The 23,439-nt window shown below is 46.3% G+C and overlaps 1 protein-coding gene across 2 annotated transcripts in view; it reads left to right on the plus strand.

Annotated features, from left to right (window-relative positions):
* The window catches only part of GUCY2F (guanylate cyclase 2F, retinal), a 720,767-nt gene that overhangs the window by 568,069 nt on the left and 129,259 nt on the right, over window positions 1-23,439 (plus strand). For both annotated transcript variants that reach the window (XM_069612625.1, XM_069612624.1), the window contains exon 14: window positions 21,992-22,184. In XM_069612625.1, the coding sequence (XP_069468726.1) occupies window positions 21,992-22,184 (193 nt within the window). The remainder of the gene's footprint in view (window positions 1-21,991; window positions 22,185-23,439) is intronic.

Genomic DNA, 23,439 nt, shown 5'->3' on the forward strand with positions numbered 1-23,439 from the left:
AGAGAGGGATCTCCTTTTTTAAATATCGGTATGATATTAGCCGATAGCCAGGAGATAGGTACAATTCCTGATTTGTGAATGCTCTCAAATTTACTTTTTAAAATTTGGGCCCATAAATCTGGATCTGCTTTATATAGGCAGGGGGGAAAACCATCAGGACCAGCAGATTTGGAGTGGTTCAATTTAGAAATAGCCCATGTAATATCAGCAGTATACCAGTTTAAGCGCGGAAGGTCTTGGTATCTTTGCTTACTGATGATGGTGGTCTGGAATTGATCGGGCATCCGAAATTTGTGCGTGATATAGGTGCACCAGGTTGCTTCAGAAATGGCATGTAATGATAATAACGGAACTTGAGTCTGATTATTTTTGATGGTTCGCCAGATGGTGCGCGTATCATGAGCTATAATTGCTCTAATAAGATTGCAATTGATTTCATTGTGTCTTAAAATTCTTAAATGTTTGAGTTTTTGTTTGTAGGATGCTATGATACGGTTGTGCTGTCTTTGATATGTATTATAAGAAATAATCTTATTTTTTTCCAGAGCTCGAAGAGCTTTGTTTTTTTCACGCTTCTGCATTTTACAGAGGGGATCGAATGAATGGCGATGGGTAGTAACAGTTTTTCTATATTTGCTGAAATGAGATGTGGCAGCCTGAATGATTTCTGGATAATTTATCTCTGTGGTATTAATAGAGAAGTTACCAGAGATATGACGATTGGAAATAGCCAACGTTACGTATTGAATAAATTGTTTACATAGAGCTTGGCTCCATCTAAGAGAGAGGTGGGGACGATCAACTTCACATAGCGTTGTAGAAGAATCAACTGCAAGAATGGTGAAATTAATCTTTAGGGTGCCAAAGATTTGAGCATGGTCACCGTAGGAAGTAGAGATGATTTTTAATGGGGTAGATATAGTAAGTAAATTGTAAGTAACGAAAATAAAATCAATAGTTGAGGATTTAGCTTCCCTAGACCATGTGGTCCATATCATTTGTGAATCAGGAATAATGATGTCTAAATCCCAATCTTTAAAGAAGTTGCACCATTTGGTACCTCTCTGCTTAGATAGGATATTATTTTTTTTTTAGCCTCTAAACTCAGTGGTGGTCCTGCAATCGCAGTTGAAATCGCCGCCTAGTATGTTTTCAATGTTCTTGTATTTGTAAATGATAAATTCAAGGCAAGAGTCCACCAGATCAAACATCTCATCAATTGGACTGTGTGCGGGATTCCAATATATTGCAATGACGATTAAATGCTGGTACTGGAGGAGATCTGTCTTTAATAGTACTGCTAATAAGTTTGCAGCCTTCCACACAATATTGGACCGGAACCCCAGCGCATTATCAACTGCTATAAGGATGCCTCCGGAGGGACGACCAGCTGAAGCTTGTATCGCTGGAATGCAATGAGTTGTATAGTCGGGCAGCGAAAAGATAGCAGTTTTCATGGTTTCTTGAATCATAACGATTGAAGGCCTATTGTGGCCATCGATCGTTGCGTGCCATTGCATAAGATTGTGATAGCCACAAGAGTTCCATGTTTGAACAGTTAAACAAGTTTTAGAGGGAAGCTATGGCTGAGTAGAGGATTCTTTAGATTTAAGAATGGAGTTGAGCATTGGGGCTAACCACGACAAGTCATGAGAAATGACCACTTTGTTTAGCAAATCATTAATGGCTCCATTTCCTTCTTCTTTGGTGTTAGATAGTGAAGTAACATTGAGATCAGAGGTGGGAGCCTGTGGACATTTGTACTGAATGAATTTCATCGCTTCTTGTTCATTTTCCATTGAGCTTAAAGCAAGGCCTTCCTCTTTTATGCCTTCCCGATTAAACCATAGATATTTTAAAACTGCTTCAGGGGACAAGTAACACACTGACCGATAATTGTTTTCAGTAGAAAGTGATACTCTCAAAATGTCTTCAGATTTAAACGTCCTTAGTTGAGGGATTCGACTAAATAAGGTTAGAAGAAACGGTCTATTGATGCGATTTGTTCTAAGTAGATCGCATTTTCCTTCAAAACCCACAAGATGGTGATTTTCCACAGTAGTCTGTTGGATGTTATCAGTGGGTAGTTCTAACGTTTTAACAGGATGGTCCGGGGGGCTGTTAGAAAGAGCTGGAAGTTTATGCTGACTGGTCGTGTTTGGGTTGGTTGATTCGTTATCCACGGAAGATCTCATAGAACGATCATAAAGTTCTTTCCTAAGAATATTTAAAATGTCATATTGCGTCAAAGTAGTGGAGGGTGATACTTCTAAGGCAGATCTATATTGAGGAGGACCATGCATCTTTGTGCAATTGCGCTCAATGGAAGATGGTACACTTTGGTGGTCCTGATTTGTTGTTGACGAGGACAGTGATTTAGTAGGGGATAAAATTGTGAGAGATGTAATTTTGCCTTGCCCATTGACAATTATTTCTGGTCGAGCTAGCAGGGGCTGGTCTGTTTTAGAAGTATTAGTGTCAGGTGCATTTAGACCGTCAGGAACAATAGGTTTTAAAACATTAGAAGTAGTCGAATTAGCATTATTCGGCTGTATAGATGGCTGCTGTACTACTGATAATACAGGTATTGAGTCGAGATTTGCACATACATTTATTGAAGGTATTGGGAGGGTTGTATTTGGGGGATCAGTGATACCCGACAAGGTGGAAATTGAATTGGGAACATGTGCGCAGACTTCGCTGTAAGTTTTAGTTATTGTAGTAGCAGAAAGTCCTAATGGCCCGGTATCATCATGGCGAGTAGTGCAAATTCTGCCAGATATTGGGAAATAGTTGGCTAAGTTCGATTTGGAACCGGACAATTGTGCCGTTACTTGCTCATTTAATAGTGCCACAACTGCTGCTGGATGATTAGGAGTCATATTGACTTTTTTATTGTTTCGTTTGGATGGTGTTGGTACTTCAATACTATCACTAGAAAGTATTGATGGTTCATTGTTAACAGAATTCATAAGATTAATTTCATTCAAAGAGTTTGGGTTTACCAATAAGGACAGAGTTTTTGAGGTATTAGTTACATTATTACATACTTTCAAATGAGCTTTTATGGGTGGTATCAGGGCTTCTTGGCTTTCTTTGGACAGTTGGTGAAGGTCAATGTGGTCATCATCTGTGATTATATCAGTTGCAATGCATGGTGCTTGTTCAGGTGGACCTGTTTGAAGTGGAGAGCCTTTGAACATCGCCTCTTTTCTTCTTTTGGCATACCTTTTAACAGCCCTTTGGTGACGTTTTTTAGCTCTTCGTGACATAAAACCGATAGGTACTTCGGTTAATGGCTGTTCCAGAGGGTCTGGATGCATTTGTTCAAGTGCATCAAGCAATTCTGTTGGGATACCTGGACCGTTTGGATGTGGCGTATGATTTGAAGTATATAGCGCTATGATAGTGTTCATTTTTTCTATTGCTGATTTTAGCTCAGAAAGAGCATTTTGCCAGGTACATGTGGAATGAATTGACAAAGCTTTAGGAAGAGGTGGAGAGGGTATAAGTGTTTGTACGGAACAGCATTGAGTATGTTTATTTTTCAATACTGGATTGGACACGCTAACATGATTAAGAATTGGATCTGATTTGAGATTTTTAATCGTTTCAGCGGCCATGATAAATCCTTCAATGCAATCCATCTTAGAGGACATGAGTAAAAGCATTGATTTGATCTCCTTTAATTCAAGATGAGTCAAGTCATGGCCCTTGTCAAGGAGGTCAAGGATCCGTATGATAACCGGAAATGAATCTGGGGAGTGATGGATTGAGCTCTCACCTGGAGATGGAGGGAGGTGGGCAGATTTATCTAGGTTTACCCCTGGTTCCAGAGATGAAATTTATTGGGATGGCAATGGTTCTTTATTCATATCATCCACAATTTTAGTACTCATGTCCAATACATTTTTAGTGTAGTTTGGTAGATTTGAATGAAAGGACATGCGCCTTTTTACTGAGTTAAAGACTATTGGAGTCAAAGTGCCGATGGAGCGGCAAATCGCCTGATCTAATGCCTCCATTTTCTCCAGTGTTACCTCATGTTGCCTTTTGCCAGTTTCGTAGGCCAGTGGAGATTCTGAACAACTTCTAAAATCGTCAATGGCTTGACGCACCTCAGGACTAATAGAGGGAACAGGGGCAGAAGGCACGGAGAGTTCCATAAAAGGATCATGGATGGGGGAAGTGGGAATTCCCTGTGCGTGCACGTGGCCGATATGTGGAGCCTGAGATGATATAAAAGGCTCTTGATTGATAACACTCATTGCATGATCTTCAGAAGCGGCTGGTTCAATATATGCAGATTTTCCGGGACAGACAAGAGAGTCAATTTTGCTAGCGGACATTGGGAAAGGGGTAATCAAGTTGCCCTTAAGGCTTCTTAAGCCATTCGCCATAATAAGGTTGGTTGGGGAGGCCGGGTAAATGGTATGTCACAAAAAGCTTGATGCAGTTCACTTTAGCAGGTTGTAAATATTAGTGCCATTTACATCAATGTGTGTGCTAGGAGCATTGAAAGCTGGTAGCTAAGTGACATATAAGGCAACAACTAACAGCAAACAATGCTATTTAGAGCGCAAGATTGCGGGAAAGGGGGCAGAGTTACCTTAAAAGGAGGAAGAAAAAGCACTTAAGAGGAATAGCCCCAGGCTGCTCCTCGCACAATTGACAGCCCCCGGTCTACGATCACAACTCCGGGTTTTGGGTGCTGCCTTATAGCTGACAGCTGGGCAAGGATAGATTTCCTCTTTTTTTTTAAAAAAAAATTCTTCTTTTTTTTGTTTTGTTTCTCTCCTTTCTTTTTTTTATTTATTATATACTTACAACACAGAATCAAAGAAATCAGCACAATAAATCGCAGAAAGTAAAATGAAAATGACAAAAGCAAAAATTAGTCTGTTCACCAGCTAGTTGTAAAGCAGTTCTGTTTGATACCGCTGAATTCAACGGCACGGAATACTGACGTTCACAGTTAGATAGTTGAAAGTTCGAGCAAGGAAAGCTTAAGCAGCGGGATCAAAGAGACAGAGCTCCGCAGTCTCCCACTATATGAATTACACGGCACACAACTGCTCGTAGGTTTGAAAAGGCAGAAATTCACAGAGGGATCGAAGAGCAAAATATCCACAGTCTCCCACGGTGATTAGGCATTCAGTACACCGCCCTACGAGAGGACGAAATCTCGTCAGCAGGATCAAAGAGTCTCCGCTCCACAGTCTCCCGCTATGTTTAATCACTCAGCATGCCGCCATACTAAAAAAGCAAGGCCTGGTCAACAGGATCAAAGAGACACTACTCTGCAGTCTCCTGCTGACATATGAACCTGGCTTGCTCTGCCACAGTGACCAATCCTCTATCTTCAATCACGGCACCCGTGGGGACACCCGATCCAACAACAGAGAGGAAACTGGTCGGGGGATGGAGGGGTCAATAACTGGTGACCAAGGTACCCAACAAAACTGTGCGAGAGTCCGTTCCACAGGAGCAGTGTCACTTCTGGCACTAAAAGGGCGTAAATCACCTATGCATACGCACACCCCGGCCCCACAGCACCACAACAGGTCCCTCTGCACTAGCAGCACTAGCAGCAGTGGCCGAGCCCCGAGCACTCAACTCACCACAGGAGTTACCTATGTCAGGGTGTTCCCCAGGACACAATCCGTATTGTGCTACTCAGCCCCAGAGCAGGCACAGAGCAGCGCCAAAGCAGACAGCGGAGCACAGAATGGACTATCCCCCATCTCCCAGAGCCGAACGCTGTCACGGGAGAGGCCAGGGGCTCCAAATGCTCCTCCACTTTACCACACCTCCAAGGGCAGCAGACTCACCAGGTTCACTAAAGGAAAGGGCCCAAAAAAAATAAAAAAAACCAGAATCGAGTATCAAGCCGCACTACAGAGTGTCTCAGAGACATGCAGCCGGTTCCATAAGAGTAGTTACAGGGGCACTTAGATCACCCTCCTGTATCACAAGAGCGCCTACTGTAGGCGTAGTGAGAGTGCACACAAATCTCATCCAATATACCCTCACTAAATAGGCAGCCAAGTTCATCAATGGCTCATCAATGCTCCTTGCAGATAGCGCAGCCCACCTGCCCCCAGGAGCCTAGGAGACCCACGGCTTAATAACTTACTTCCACAGCCTTCTCTGTTTCAGCTGGGCTGCCTCGCTCGGCTTTGCCACAACTAGCCTTGCTCACATGGTCATGAGCCGGCAAGGCGACCTCTCTAGGCACTATATATCGGCCGTTGCTGCTCCAAGCCGCTCCCTGCTGCTCCCGCTGCAAACCGGGCCGCGAGACCGCTAGATACCCTGTGCCTCCCGCAGCAGGCTATGGGTCAGTAGGCAGCTCTCTCCCAGCCTCTCTCCGACGCAACCTCGGCCGTTTGTTGCTCCATCGCCGGGCCACAATGAACCGCTCTTGGTCCGTGTCGGGATCAGCTGGCGGCTGGCGGCTTCTCTCGCTCACTGTCTCTCACTCCAGGCGTTGCTCCAGGCGACGCATAGCCCGTATAGCGTCCGCGTCCGGGCCGAAAATACGAGGAAAGGACCTTGCATCAAGCCACACCTCACGTGAGTCGTGCTGAATCACGTGAATCGTACTCAGAGACTCTGCAAGAGGCCGCTTCCGATGCGATTCCTAGCTACGCTGTAATATTGCCACACCTTTGTGGGAGATAAAACAACTAATTACCTCACCCCACCGTAAGCTGCACCAGCACCATTAGCTTTCCCACCCCCATTGACCTTGCTACACTGCCGGCGACTTACTGGCTCCACCGTTCACACCGGTTGGCCACACGTCCCATTACTAAGATCCCTGCAGCATCCCTGCCTAATGTTCTGATTTTGTACTCTGCTCTGTATCTACGCTCCCTCTACAACACCGTAAGCCTCTTACAAACAATTCCTCCTCCTGCTAATATCAGCCTTCCACACCATGACTACCTGTTTAACATGTCAAAACAACCTAAGCAATTTGTTCAGCTCTAACTGCACTACGTCACACTGTGAACCAAATCCTTTGTTTTTACATAGTGCTATGATGCATTTATTACTGTGCTGCTGTGCTCTGTAAACCTAAATATTTTGTTTCAACTTTGTGCCCCCAGGGTCATGTTAGCTGTATGGAATGCCTAGCCACATTGTACGCTCAACCTAGCCATGTTGTATGCCTAGCTTAGCCATGCTGTATGCTCTGCCCAGCCAAGCCACCCTTGTTGTATAACTAGCCTAGCCACGTTGTACGCTCAGCCTAGACATGTTGTATGCTTAGCTTAGCCATGCTGTATGCTCTTCCCAGCCACGTCACCCCTGTTGTATGCCTAGCTTAGGCATGCTCTATGCTCTGCCCAGCCACACCACCATTGTTGCATACCAAGCCTAGCTACGTCGTGTGCCTAGCCTTGTTGTATGCTCTGCCTAGCCACGCCACCCTTGTTGTATGCCTAGCCGAACCATGTTGTGTGCCCAGCATAGCTCTGTTGTATGCTTAGCCTAGCCACCTCACCCTCACTGTGTGCCACCCTTGTTGTAGTCCTAGCCCAGCCATGTTGTGTGCCTAGCCTAGCTCTGTTGTATGCCTAGCCTAGCCACCTCACCCTCGCTTTGCACCTAGCCTAATTGTGCAGCTAGCCTGGATATTTACTCAGCCTAGCCACCTCACTCTGTTGTAGGCCTAGCCTAGGTATCGGACCCGGGTTGTGTGCCCAGCTACTGAATTGTGCACTGCAATATTAGCTATTATAGATATTAGCCATTACTTGCTCTAGGAAGCCCCTTCCCCTCTTACCATGACCCATACTCGATCCTGCACAGCTGGCATGTTTGTCCGCATGGGCAACGGCCTCACCCGTCTTGGTTGTCCACGCCACCACCCCCTCCCATGCCCTACCCCATTCTTACCTACTCTCCCTACCTTCCTACCAATCGGCCACCCCACCCTCACCTTCGCCACCCACCCTCATTTCAATCTCCACGACCACCAGCATCTCTGATCACATAAACATTACCATCCCTTGTTTAGGCCAAAACAGAAACTCACGCCTTACCTCCAGAACTCTCAGACACTCGCCCCCCTCCCTACCCATTCTAGGGTCAACCAGACAAGAAAGACAAATCAGCTCGAACTCAAAGAAAACTCAACCACGTCCCCTCCACTACTGCCGCTGCCGGTCTGTCCATAAGATCACCTTTGCCCACAACCAATCATGCGACTCAACAAACAAAGTCTCCACCACCAACTGTTATGCATGCAGTACTGCCTACAATGTTGCATGGGGTTCTACCTGAAGTATCCACCCATATGAACATCCATTTGACTGAACAGATGTACCAAACACTAAGCATGACATATCACCTGGCACTCTAAGCACACCCACAACTATCAACACCTCCAACCTCCCCACTAACACATTTACACCCTTGATCGCCGCTACTAAGCCAGAACTTCACACCACCACCTCAAACAAAAAGCTACCCCAACTGCTCAATTACACCCTCATCAATGCCCAGTCGCTCCTGGCCCATGCCTTTGACATTCAAGATCTCATCACCACTGACAATATCGATCTCCTGGCCACCAGTGAAAACTGGCTCCACGAAGCTTCAGGCCCAGCACTCTCACTTGCCATCCCATCCTGGCTACACCATCTTTTATACATGATCGCCCCCTCCGCAAAGGCGGCTGAGTTGCCCTTATAGCAAAAGACTTGATCCCTATCAGAAAGGTTGAAAAAACAACTGAAAACAATAGTGACCACTTACTCCTAAAACTCAACCCCTCCCCTATCTGCACCATCGCTCTCCATATATTCTATCGCCCACCTGGACCTGCATCAGACTTTCAAGCCTCCCTGATGCATCTCCTCGCAGACAACCTAAGAAAATCCACACCGGCCATCCTTCTAGGTGACCTCAACCTCGGCCTAAATGACCAGAAAGATCCTGCAGCAAATTCTTTAAACAAAGCACTGGGTACCCTAGGGGATCCAACACGTTATCTCAGACCCCACCCATATCAAGGGCCGCACTCTTGACTGACCTACCAGAATCCCATACACTAACCAACTCTCAGTGCCGAAGGTCCCTGGAGCACGGACAGGAGGTACAAGCTTCCCATTTATTGCTGCAACCCAATGGAACGCCCTGCCAGCCAGCCTCAGAGGCATCTCATCCCATTTAGCAATCCGCACGGAAATTAAAACACACCTGTTTATCTGAAATTCTCTGAATACTCACCCTTCATGGCCCTTAAGGCACTTAACTGCCCGGCAGGTCACACTGCCTCTCTTCCAAAGAACTTGCCATGTATTTATTATGACACACATGTTCTTGTAACCTGCTCCGACATTGCTATGCCTCATGTAACCAGTAAGCAATGCCGTAACCTGTAACTAAGCTACTCTGATGTAACTGTGCCTCAATACCATTGGGCTGCCAGTGTGCTTTATAAATATAAATGTATAAATAAATAATTAAATAAATAAACATGTGAAGAAACTCGTCCCAGTGAAATAGTTGAAACTCAAACTACAAAGTTGATAAATTTGAACTAGTAACAAAATAAGAGGGAACCTCATATGTAAACCTGAAAAAGCTGATATTAATCAGTGGATACGATCATCACTCTGAAAAGAGGAAAGAAGATCTCAAACTTCAAAAGAGATTATTTGGAGAGCAGTGGATAAACAAACTGATGATCAAGATACATCTGAGCTAAGAATAGGACATAATAACAATCCTGAATGGATAACCCAGCCAAGAAAATATATCACTCAAGGTTGTACACAGCAAAACAATGTGGATGTAAGGATGAAACAAACTTTACAAAAGAGCCATGGGAATATAATCCCACGCGATAAGGGAAGAGTCAAAGCCCTTATCCAAGATTTGCAAGCCCTGGTACAGAAGGTGGCTAGAGACATTTTGAAAATAAGATATTAAAAGAACACTAAAGCAACACAGAATCCTGCTTCACTCCCTGGCCTAAGTTTGTTTTGAATAGTGGTATGGTCTGAGAGGGTTACCTTTTGGATAGTGGACTTTCTTTTGATTTGGACATTTTCGGACGACTGACGAGCGCTTGAGTTAATCATATAGGTAGGGAAAATCCACACATGTTATAGGGAGAGATAGGCCTTCTTCTTATTTAATAAACCATTCTTGGAAATGTCTTCAAAGTGTCTGCATACTTCTGACCCGCCACAGAGTACGGTTCCAAGGTTGTGCCATGGCAGACAAAAAATCTGTGCATTGCCATTCAGAACTTGCCTTCCTGGAGCCTCCCAGAATGCAGAAGAGATGACTATAGGTCATTGAGGCCTGGCATTCACTACTCAACAATGACAATGAGTCACCGTTGTGTCTGGCATTTCTGGTTCCTGCCCCTTTTTGGACTGTGTATTTTGCCTGGATTTAACCTCGGCTTTAGCTCCTTGCCTACAGTTTTGGTTTTGCTCATTTTTATTGGTTGTTTAAATTTTGTTCTGATTTCTGTTTAGCTGATCGCCATACATGTTTTGTGGAACGGCTTTACTCGCTTATGTCTGTGACATTATTTGCTTTCGGATCTAACATCGGCCTGCTGTCCTGGTCCTCTTATTGGATCATACCTAATCTGTTTTGGTGACTTTTGGAACTGTGTGATTGTACTCCTGTGCAGCCCTGCTGGACCTTTCTGAAGACTCTGCCTGTTTTCTCAGACTTATTTGTCTATTCCTCTGGAGATTTTCTTGTTTTAATTGGCACCCTTGTGCCACCCAGTGGGATGTGTTTTCAATGACATATGGACTTCTGTTATCCAACTTCCAACAGATTCACCAGCTGTCTCTCAGATCTGGAATTTTTGGTATATTAGGGGAGGAAGGTCTACAGGTCAGTGTCATGCTGCCTACCACCGGGGACCAAGACCAAGTCCAGCAACCCCGGAAGCAGGCATCAAGTTACCCCAAGCAAGCCCAACAACCTCCGCTAGGGGCTATTTGGGTGCAGTCCTGGCGCCTATGGCACCAGGCTCATATGGAGAGTCAGTCCTGATGCCATAGGCGCCAGGCGCATAGATTAAAACTTACCTGATGCAGACCATGCTGCAAACTTACCTGATGCAGACCATGCTGCAAGAGCTCCAAGCCAAACGAGGCTTGGAAGGGACTATTTTACCTAGGGACTATTTTTTTACTCAGGTGGGGCTGGGGAGGAATACTTACCTGGGACTACTTTGGAGGCTATTTAAACCATACCCGAAGAGAAGCACATGCTTTGCGTTATTCTGCATCCAGCAGCGTAACGCTCACTGTGCCTGCAGGTCTGCATCCAGTCTTCTGCCACGCCCGCCTCGAGTTTGGAGCTCCTAGAAAAAGGGAGAAAGAAGGAGGAAAGGTTAGAACAAGAGCAATACCTTTGATCCTTACCTGAATTCCCGATCCATCGCGTCTTCGAGCTGGAAGAAAGAAGTTATTTTATGCGCGTCGTCTCGCCTGCTGCATCGCCGCGCTGAACTCACCGGCCTTTGCAGCATCTTCACATTTCACCGCATCCTCCTGCATGTTCCCGCCGCACTCCGACACCTAAGGGGAAGACAAGAACAGCAAGGTGAGCCAAGGGAATACACAGAGGAATACCCCCCATAGACTTACCTGATTTTACCACCGGGGGTACTATTCTTCTTCACGGGTCGGCGCAGCTTCCACTGCATCCTAGCCGAACCCCGGCCCCTAAGGGGAAACAAAAGGACAGCAAGGTGAAACAAGGGACCAACAAGGGGAACCCTTCTCACCACAAAAGACTTACCTGATTTTACCGCCGGAGGCATTATTCCCCGAGACTTCATACTTTCTCTCAGCGCCTGAATAAGGGAGAAAGCAACAGGTTACATATGGACATTATTTTATCCAACTGTGTTGGATAATACAAATCCTTACCAGAACATTACCGGTTGCCACGAGGAACTCTTCAGTAGGGTCAAGCTGCAACCTGCAAGGAATCGGACAAGAGTGAAAGTCAGGCATTTGAACTCTTACGAACTACATACTTACGGCGTCTTGCCAGGAATATCGGAGTCAATATTGTCCTGGAACTCACCGATTTCTTCGAGACAGTGAAGCAACTGGTTATCTACGCGCCCCTGCCCTCAATGCAGGATGGAGAGCTCACCTTTTCAAATCATCAGAAGAATATTCCTACGGGCCAAGCAAACGAAGCTAGGTGGACCAGTCCAGTCCGTCATCTCGGCCCTACGCGTCACATTGGTGGAGACCACAGCAGTCCAGTCCAGATCGACGCCTCTGTGGGAGCCAGGTGAGCGTAACAGAACACGAAGCCTACCTTCAAATTCCCACCCGGGCGTTATGGATACCTCAGAGACTGACCAATTGGCCCAATTACTAGGGGAACTGAGGGCCGAAGTGCATTCCGCCCGTCAAGAAACCAATGCCCTTAGGAGGGAACTGATTTTGTCAAAGGAGCGAACTGATGACCTTGCTAGGCAACTATTGCAAAGCCAGGCTGGACATGCACCCCTACCTGGTTCCGAGGGAAATCCAGCTCCTGTGTTATCGAGTAACCCAGTGCAAATAAACCTACCTGGAAATATTCCATTAGCTCCACCCGAACGCTTTGCTGGAGATCCCAAAAGGTTTGCCGTGTTTATGAACCAATGCCGCTTGCACTTTTTATGCAGACCTGGAGCCTTCCCAAACGATCAAGCCAAGGTAGCCTTTGTATTGTCATATCTCAGCGGCAGTGCAGCTGATTGGTCAATTCCACTAGTTACTCAGGATGACCCAATTCTACAGGATTTTCAGGGCTTTCAAACGAGCATGGAAAGACTATTTGCCCGGCACTCCCAAGGACAGACCCTGGATAACGAACTTTTGTCCCTTTGACAGGGTAACCAGGACCTTCTATCTTACATCTCGACCTTTAATAGGTTGATAGTGGAAACTGGATGGCCTGAGGTAAAACGAATCACGTTATTTCATCGAGAGCGTCAAGGAGAACTCAAGGATGTCTTGGCTCAAGTCGTGAACCACCTCAAGACTGTGCTGAATATATAAACTTAGTGGTCCAGTTAGATCACAGACTTCAGAACAGGAAGTCTGATCGAGCCAAGTTTGAGAACAGGGTGTTGGTCAAAACCCACGCTAACCCCAAAGGAGCAGAGGCTTCAGAACCCATGCCAATCGGAGGGGTTAAAGGACCCTTAACCCAGAAGGAAAGAGAAAGGAGACGGCAAATGCAATTGTGTCTATATTGTGGAACTTCTGGGCATTTTCTACGGGATTGCCCTGTAAAACCACCCAAGAAGGTGGTAGGAGCTGCTGATAAAAGACATATGGAGTCAGACTCGGGAAACGACCACGCCCGACAAGCATAGAGGTCCGCTTGCCGAGCTTGAAGAAGGATACTCAGACCTCGCATTTCATCATACCAATGGTCCTCGTAGATCAAGGGCAGCCATCGCGTATGCACGCAGTAAGGGCATACATTGATAGCGGGGCCATAGGAAACTGTGTGGACTACGAATTGGCTTCCAGGATGAATCTGCCTCTCTGCCGAAAAACCACCTCAGATGTCATCACCACAGTTGATGGAACTGAAATTGCCTCTGGGCCTGTAACTCATTCCACCGCAGAGATGAAATTATTGGGTCCAGATGGGCATTGAGAGGCTATTGTGTTTGATCTAATCAAGGCCCCACAGTTCCAAATAATACTGGCGATGCCTTGTTTGGAAACACATAATCCTTGTATTGATTGGCGAGAGAAGAGAATAACCTTCCCGGATTGTGCGCAACCCTGTTACGCAAAAAGAAATCTGAGAGCAGGCCTGGCCACAGTAACCACAGCAGTCATGCAACTACCTCCTGAATACCAAGAATTCCAGGATGTCTTCCAAAAAGAACAGGGAAACCCCTTACCTCCTCACAGATCGTACGATTGCCAAATCGATCTCATACCCGGTGCACAAACCCCTTGTAGCAGGATCTGTGCCCTTACAGAACCTGAGAACCTTCACCTACGACAATACTTAGACCAGTACCTTGCCAATGGCTTTATTCGCCCATCCAAGTCCCCTGCATCTTCAGCTTTGTTCTTTGTGTCCAAAAAGGAAGGTGACCTCAGAACATGCATAGACTACCACGCATTGAACCAGATAACTGTTAAGAACCAATACCCATTGCCTCTGATCCCTGAACTACTAGACCAAGTGAAGGACGCTTGCATATACACTAAATTAGATCTCCGGGGGGCATACCATCTGGTACGTGTAAAAGAGGGCGACGAATGGAAGACTGCTTTCCGCACTAAGTATGGGTTATTCGAATACCAGGTGATGCCTTTCGGGTTGTGCAATGCACCTGCAGCCTTCCAATACTTCATGAACGATGTCCTTCGTGAACTCATTGATGTTTGTGTTGTCGTATATATCGATGATATTCTAGTATACTCCTCTTCAGAATCTGACCATGTGAAGCACGTCCGAGCAGTCCTTGAGAAATTGCGCTAGCACAAACTATATGCAAAACTGGAAAAATGCGTTTTTCATGCCACAGAAGTTGAATTCCTTGGGTTTATCCTGACCCCAAAGGGAGTCCGAATGGACTCATGAAAGGTGGACGCAATCCTTAAGTGGCCATCACCAAGTTCAGTTAAAGGAGTACAAAGTATGCTCGGCTTTGCCAATTTCTACCGCAGATTCATCCCGGATTTTTCACATGTTGTACATCCCATCACAGCACTCTTGCAAAAAAATAAACGCTTTATATGGACTGAAGAAGCTGAAAATGCCTTCCAAGAGCTGAAATCGAAATTTACGTCTGCACCTGTATTAAAGCACCCGCGCCCTGAACTTCCATACATAGTGGAAACTGATGCATCCAGTCCAGCCATGGGAGCTGTCCTGTCTCGAAGGGACCCTGAAACTGGCCAGCTTCACCCAGTAGTGTTTTGGTCCAGAAAGTTCTCGGCACCTGAGTTAAACTATGCGGTTACCGATAAGGAGTTATTAGCCATTAAATCTGCCTTCAAGGCTTGGCGGCACTATCTTCTTGGTGCCAGGCATACCATTACTGTGATCACCGATCAGCGGAACTTACAGTATTTAAAGACAGCCAAGGCCCAATCGTCATGTCAACTCCGATGGGCATTGTTCTTTGCCGAGTTCGATTTCGTGATAACCTATCGACCAGGTTGTAAGGATGGTAAAGCAGACGCCTAATCCCGAATAGGGATGGGAGAGGCAGAGGTGAACCCTGAACCAGTAACTATAATTCCCGAACAAAGTATTCTTGGCATGACTACTCTACAGACTCTAGAGGACATTCAGGTAAAGATCCAGCAACTCTTTGATTCTACAGCCTTGCAGGACTGGGTAAAGAAAGGCCCTGACTACTCTGTCACCAATGATCTGCCTTATTACCAAGGACGGCTATTTCTGCCACATAAGGAACTACAAGAGCTAGTCATTTCCCGTTATCATGATACCCTAATGGAGGGGAACCCAGGTATTGCAAAAACTGAAGCTAAAATTAAAAGACAATTCTTGTGGCCACCTGGCGAAAGGATATTAAATCATTTGTGATGTCTTGTGGCATTTGCGCCCAAAACAAAAGTCAAAAGAAAAAACCAGTTGGACTCTTACAACCTTTAGACATTCCGCCTACACCATGGCACACCTTATCGTTAGACTTTATTACTGATCTACCCCCATGCAATGGATTTAACAGCATTCTAGTTATTATGGATCTTTTTTTCCAAGATGGCCCACTTTATTCCTTTAAAGGGATTACCTTCTGCTTCAATCCTGGCCAAGGAGTTCCTCGAAAACATTGTTCGCATACACGGATTTCCGTCCGTATTGGTCTCTAACCGGGGCAGTCAATTCATTTCACATTTTTGGAAAAAATGCTGTCAATTGGCGCAAATCGATGTGAGGTTATCGACCAGTCACCACCCCCAGACTGATGGTCAAACGGAAAGGACCAACCAGACTCTCAAACAATACCTGTGTTGTATGTTACATCAGACGGAGAGTAATTGGAAAGACATTCTTTGGATGGCCGAATATGCATACAATAATTCAGTACACTCTGGAACTGGACAAAGCCCCTTTTATACCTTATATGGGCACCATCCTCGAACCTCAGACCTTGACTCACCCCAAGACTTAGAAATGCCCGCAGTGGACCATCTGCACACTACGATTACACAACCCTTTAAGGAAGCAACTACACATTTAAATCAGGCGAAAGAAAAATACAAGAAAGATGCTGATCGGCATAGAAGTGATTCTCCACAATACCAAATAGGGGACCAAGTATGGTTAGCCACAAAACATATACCTCTAAAGGGAACATGGACATTTAACCCCAGATATTTGGGACCTTACTCTATTAAGGCCATTATCAACCCGGTGGCTGTCAAGTTGGACTTACCTGCTAATATGCTAATTCATCCCGTCTTTCATGTGTCACTTTTGAAGCCAGTACAACCAGGGACAAGACTAACCAAGCCACAAGACCCCATCCTTGTAGACGGAGAAGCCGAATTTGAAGTTAAGAACATCCTGGACTCCAAGCTGATAAAGTCAAAACATTTTTATTTAATCGACTGGAAAGGTTACGGACCACAGGAAAGGTGTCATGATCTCTGCTTCCAAAAGGTCAGGGTTTTCCCAACTCCCTTGGAAGCAGATCCATAACCCAGGTTCCGAGTGCCAACCAGTCCCAATTGGGACCTTTTGGACCTAGTCCTGGCGCCAGTGGCACCAGGCTCATAAATATGCCCAGTCCCAGCGCTGGAAGCGCCGGGCTCATAATGCTTGGGTGGACTTACCTGCAGCAGACCATGCTGCTTACTTGCCTGCCAGTTGAGCCTCTGATCCTCTTCTGTTTGGAACTACTTTTCCTGTTGGGTGGGGCAGGAGCCACTCCCTAGATTCAGAACACTGGAACTCTTCTGGAAAGCAGGAACTCTTTTCTTACCTAGGCGTGGCTGTGGAAGGAGACACCTAAGCACTACAGGAGGCTATTTAAACCACACCCGATGGATGAATCTTGCTTTGCGTTATTCTGCATCCTCTGCAGCAGAACGCTCATCGTGTCTTCTGCATCTGATCCTGGGCCTAAGGAAAAAGGCTTACCATCCTGAATCCAGTCTTCAGCAACACCTATAAAGACAAGAAAGAACAGGTTAGCATTACGGTCTTCAGTGACAGCTCTTCACTTACCTGGTCCATCGCTGTCACCAACGCCTCGCGCTGCACTCCGGCATCTGAAAGACAAAGGCTTACCTACTCTTCGTGCGCTCCGGAGGTCTTCACACTGCATTCCGGCATCTGAAAGACAAAAGCTTACCAACTCTTCGCACGCTCCGGAGGCCTTCGGCGCTGCATCCCGCATCTGAAAGACAAAACAAGGTGCGTTTAAAGACATTGGGGAACTTTAATACTCACGTGCCATTACTCCTTTCCACATCTAACCCAGTGGGTATTCCGGCACCCTGCAGCCGCTCCGAACTTGTACCTGCAAAATAAAAAGACAGTTAGAGCGCATCGTGAAGCAGGCAACAAGCGCTTACTTACGTGCTTCCAGGCGCTTCTATTCATTCACACGGGCTCCATCTTCAACTCACTTCAGCCCGTCATCCGCCATCGCCGGAACCCTGCAAAACAAGAAACATCATTACTAAAGACTTTAAAGACATTAGAATTACTCGAAACTTACCGTTCGTGCAGTAAACGACGGACAGCAGTCCTCTGAGTCAAGAGGCCTGCTCCCCTTATCCAGTGAAGAAACTGGTTACAGCACCCTGCCCCGAGGCAGATGGAGAGCACGGCGTTCACTTACCTAAGGTGAGAGCGTTAACCTTTGGGGTTCTACAGGAGAAGAGAAAGGGAAGAAGAGAGAGACATTCAATAACCCAGTTCCTTAATCCCATATTTTCTATCTGCAGACATCTTACCCTTCGAGTCAGACATACAGTGCACAGAGGTCCAGCCCAAAGAGCCAGCCGTGTGTTACACATCACCTTTGAAGATACGGTATACGCCCAGTCAAGACCGGCGCCTCTACGGGAATCAGGTGAGCGTTACAAAAGGTCATGGGAACCTAGTGACCATGTTCATGCACCCCGATTGGTGAAAAAATTCCACCGAAATTTCCCAGACAAACCGAAACCACAGGGAAGAACGACTTTAGGAGGGGCCTTGGGGGGGGAGTGCTGTCATGATGCCTACACCCGGGGACCCAGACCAAGTACAGCAACCCCGGAAGCAGGCATCAAGTTACCCCAAGCAAGCCCAACAACCCCTGCTAGGGGCTATTTGGGTGCAGTCCTGGCACCTATCGCGCCAGGCTCATATGGAGAGACAGTCCTGGCGCCATAGGTGCCAGGCTCATAGATTAAAACTTACCTGATGCAGACCATGCTGCAAACTTACCTGATGCAGACCATGCTGCAAGAGCTCCAAGCCAAACGAGGCTTGGAAGGGACTATTTTACCTAGGGACTATTTTTTTACTCGGGTGGGGCTGGGGAGGAATACTTACCTGGGACTACTTTGGAGGCTATTTAAACCACGCCCGAAGAGCAGCACACGCTTTGCGTTATTCTGCATCCAGCAGCGTAACGCTCACCGTGCCTGCAAGTCTGCATCCAGTCTTCTGCCACGCCCGCCTCGAGTTTGGAGCTCCTAGAAAAAGGGAGAAAGAAGGAGAAAAGGTTAGAACAAGTGCAATACCTTTGATCCTTACCTGAATTTCCGATCCAACCCGCCTTCGAGCTGGAAGAAAGAATGTATTTTATGCGCGTCGCCTCGCCTGCTGCAGCGCCGCTTTGAACTCACCGGCCTTCGCAGCATCTTCACATTTCACTGCATCCTCCTGCATGTTCCCGCCACACTCTGGCACCTAAGGAGAAGACAAGAACAGCAAGGTGAGCCAAGGGAATACACAGAGGAATACCCCCCATAGAGTTACCTGATTTTACCACCGGGGGTACTATTCTTCACGGGTCGGCGCAGCTTCCACTGCATCCTAGCTGAACCCCGGCCCCTAAGGGGAAACAAAAGGACAGCAAGGTAAAAGAAGGGACTAACAAGGGGAACCCTTCTCACCACAAAAGACTTACCTGATTTTACCGCCGGAGGCATTATTCCCCGAGACTTCAGACTTTCTCTCAGCCCCTGAATAAGGGAGAAAGCAACAGGTTACATATGGACATTATTTCATCGAACTGTGTTGGATAATACAAATCCTTACCAGAACATTACCGGTTACCACGAGGAGCTCTTCAGTAGGGTCAAGCTGCAACCTGCAACGAATCGGACAAGAGTGAAAGTCAGGCATTTGAACTCTTACAAACTACATACTTACGGCGTCTTGCCAGGACTATCAGAGTCAATATTGTCCTGGAACTCACTGATTCCTTCGAGCCAGTGAAGCAACTGGTTATCTATGTGCCCCTGCGCTCAATGCAGGATGGAGAGCTCATCTTTTCAAATCATCAGAAGAATATTCCTACAGGCCAAGCAAACGAAGCTAGGTGGACCAGTCCAGTCCATCATCTCGGCCCTATGCGTCACATTGGTGGAGACCGCAGCAGTCCAGTCCAGATCAAGCTTGAGAATTACCATTCCTCTTACACTGTTTCTTTCTCTGTATATGTTGGTAACTCTCCATGGGGGATTTGCTCCAGATCACCCTTCTAACCAGTATTCCACTAGGAGGTGGTTGGTTATCTTCTGTGAGTTATTGGCTTGTTGAACATGTTCAGGGCTTGTTATGCTGATAGCGATCTTCTGCCTTTCCGACAGTTCAGAACACGAAGGTAGAAGAGAAAGGAGAATGTTACAGGTAATTGAGTGTGAGGAGACAAGTGCCCAAAGGGTTCAAGAAAGTGGAAGAGACAGGGGAATTCTAGAGGTGGTTTTGGAAGTGAGGAGTACCCAAAGCAGTGAAGAAAAGTGATGAAGACAGGCGGGAGGAAAGGGTGTTTTGAAAATGAGTACCCACAAATCTTGAAGAAGGTGAAGGAGATAAAAGAGGGATAAATAGATATTGGATAGGGACAGTCCCCAAATGGGTGAAGAAGGCATAGTCCTCAGAGAAAAGGGGGAGAAAATAGGAAAACCAGTGGTTAAGGAAGGAGAGATAGGTCAAGGGAGGTGATATGAGGTGTGTGGAGAGATAGGATTATAGGGATTGGAAGTGTGGTCAAGAGAAGCAGGGGTTACGGCAGAAGAAACAGTCAGGAAGAACTGAAGGGTTCACTGGTGGAGAGTTCTAACAGCAAGGTACTAGGGGAGAGATAAGCAGTGTAGTTGGCCACCCTCTCTTCTAGTCTACCTCTCCTGGCCTTCGTCTAGGTCTCTTGGCCCAGGCTTCTGCCCATAACTCCTTTTCCCTAGCGCAAGAACAAAGAGTAGCTGTAGAAATCAAGTCCAACATGAATAAAGAGAAGGGTGCAGAAAACACTAATTCCCAAATTTAGAGAGAAAGAGAGATCCGGATGTTGGGAAAGAACCAGGGTGGAGTAAGCCCTAAAGCCGAAGTAAGAAATATGGGATGCCGTCCTGGAGACTACTCAAGGGCTGCGCTCTCCAACATTGACCCTACTAGGATAAATTACCTAACATTCTGCAACCCAGAAGCTAGTTGTCGAGCCCCATTGGTGGAGAGTGAAACCTGGTAGAACTTGAAATGGGAACCCATACTGTGAACATTTAGATGCCCATGAACTTTTAACAAGTTTGGTTATCGAATCCTTCCTGACAATATTAGTTTAACTTGATCCTATCCCATTGATTTTTTTTGTCCTGCATTTTTTAAGTTCCTCAATAAAGCATGTTAAACATGAGTTGCATGTGCTTGGTCCATTGACCCATGGCACTGGTATGTCAGAACCCAAAATTAACAACAAAGGGCACTGATATTGCAAGAACATTTAGATCATATTTATTTTAGCCTTCCCTCTCCAGCCCTTTTAAGCTGTGCACCACCCTACTGAATGCCTTACAAGCAGAGGCGTTGCTAGGGGGGGGGGCTGAGGGGGCTATAGCCCCAGGTCAAAAGGCTAGCTAGCCCCGGGTCCTGACATTCCCGACATTAGCATAGCCCCAGGTCTTTTCCAGGCCTAGCAACACCCCTGCACAGGGACACCTACACGGAATAGCCCACCTACGGACCCTATTGTACTTGTTCAGTAGCTTCTGTGCAGGAGTTTTTCTTATCCCATGTCTCGATTTCTGCAGTTGACCACTTATGTCCAATAACCCCACACTAAACCATATTAGCAGCTGAGAGAGAGGTACTGACCAATGACAAGGCCAGGAGCGTGGGTGTGAATCCACGATTACCACCCACATTATTTCCTCACCTCGTGCCCCTTCCCCCAGGTCTTTCCTTTTTTTACTCTTCACTTCCCCAGGCCATTGAGTCTCATCCCGTAGTTCCATTGCCAGTCCAGCCATCTTCATCCATCCCCAACTTTCCTTTGCCGCTTCCTGTTTCAGTCTGTTCCCTTGCACTCCCCTTGCACTGTTACCATGGAAGAAGGAAAGTGGCATACTCCCTTTCCTATTGGCCATGGTGTCCATCTTTGCTTCTATTTTTTAAGGGAAAATGGGCATGTACAATAGATGCAGATTCCCTTAAAAATACTTGCCAATTAAATCTTCATTTTCTTGTGTGGTCTTAATGGAAGGACACGTCCAGCGTGAATGCATCTCTGTATGGATTTGATGCAAGAATAAACCACAATATGACCTGAATGTATCTACATTTTCTCGCCAGATTTTTGGAAGACTAGAATATAAACAAAAAGAACATTCAACAAATGAAAATTTGCATTTTGGGGGCATCCTTTCCAGAATTACTTTTTGGTTTATAAATGGAAGAAGAGATCTTGCCATTAAGATTCATTGAAAAGTGCCTATTCCTCACTAAGTTACCCACCTAAAAGTTATTCATCTTTATGCCTGACTTGCAGGTCTGTTGCTCAGGCGCTGAAGACGGGCTGCACCGTGGAACCTGAGGGCTTTGACGAGGTCACTTTGTACTTTAGTGATATTGTGGGTTTCACCACAATATCTGCCATGAGTGAGCCCATAGAAGTGGTGGACCTTCTCAATGACTTGTACACTCTCTTTGATGCTGTGATAGGAAATCATGATGTCTACAAGGTATGTGACCTCACTGGGTGCTGATTCTGCATGGATTGACTCTGAACACCTGCACCATGCTTCAGCATCTTTGTATCATAGTCCATTGTAACCTTTCCCGTTAAATGTATCTAAAATATAAATGTATAATTTCAGCTTTCCTCACCATCACCTTTCTGAGTGAATTCATGTCAACTAAAAGTAATTCTGTGTATTCCTCTGCAATCCATGTCTGTGTCTGTCCGTATCTCTCTCTCTCTCTCTCTGTTTCTATTGATCCACCTGTGAATTCATGTTCTGCCATCCCTTCCTTCTACCTCTGTCCACTGTCGGGCCCCTCTTACACTTCGGCTGGGTGCACCTCAAGCGTGTACCACACCCCGGAAGTCCTTCTAATGTGGCAACCTGCTCCACGTCACTACTCTCAATTTTCGTTCTGCTGTCAAACACTCCTCTGAGATCTGTCACTTCCTTGAAAAACTTGACCTGGATGTCCTCGCTCTGACGGAGACATGGTTCACCGCCAGCTCTGTCATGAGTTTTGACACTCTCCTCCCTGATGGATACAAGAACCTCTCCGAGCCCAGAACCAACCGACCCAGAGTTGGAGTAGCTCTGATTTTTCCAGAGTAGCTCCCTGTGCCTACTCCTCCTTTGAATGCCTGGTCTGCAGGGTCTCTTTCTCTCCTGGCCTCTCACTGACTTTGGACACTATCTACAGGCACCCTGGCCAGGTTGCCCTCTTCCTCTCAAAGTGGGCTAACCTCTCCACTTCTCTCCTTGTCTCTACCTCTCAACTTCTTCTCCTCAGAGACCTCACCATCCATCTGGATGTTTCTAATCCCTCCTGTGTGCTTTTCCGCAACCTCTGTAACACCCTCTCTCTATCCATTCTGCCCTCGGGTCCAACACACTCCGGACATTCTTTGGATGTTCTCATGTCCTCAGACATCCCCCTCTCTTAACCTCTCACCACTCCTCTCTCTTGGACTGACCACTTTCTACTCTCCTCTCACCTGAAACTCTCTATCCCTCAGGTAAAGTCCACCCCAACACTGCCACCTACATTTGTGGTCATTCGGCCTATAAAGCGTGTGTCAGTGGAAGCCCTTGCCTCTACTTTCTCTGATCCTCCTACTCCTGCAGCTCACTCACACTCGGACACAGCAGTCTCTAATCTGCATCTCTCTATCTCCAACACTCGGGACATCCTTGCTCCTGTCATGAGAATCCAGATGAAGTTTACCTCCAAGTGCAAATCTTGCAATGACTCCGA

The sequence above is a fragment of the Ambystoma mexicanum genome, chromosome 5p (genome assembly GCF_040938575.1).
Source record: "Ambystoma mexicanum isolate Mex_15411 chromosome 5p, UKY_AmexF1_1, whole genome shotgun sequence".
NCBI lineage: Eukaryota > Metazoa > Chordata > Amphibia > Caudata > Ambystomatidae > Ambystoma > Ambystoma mexicanum.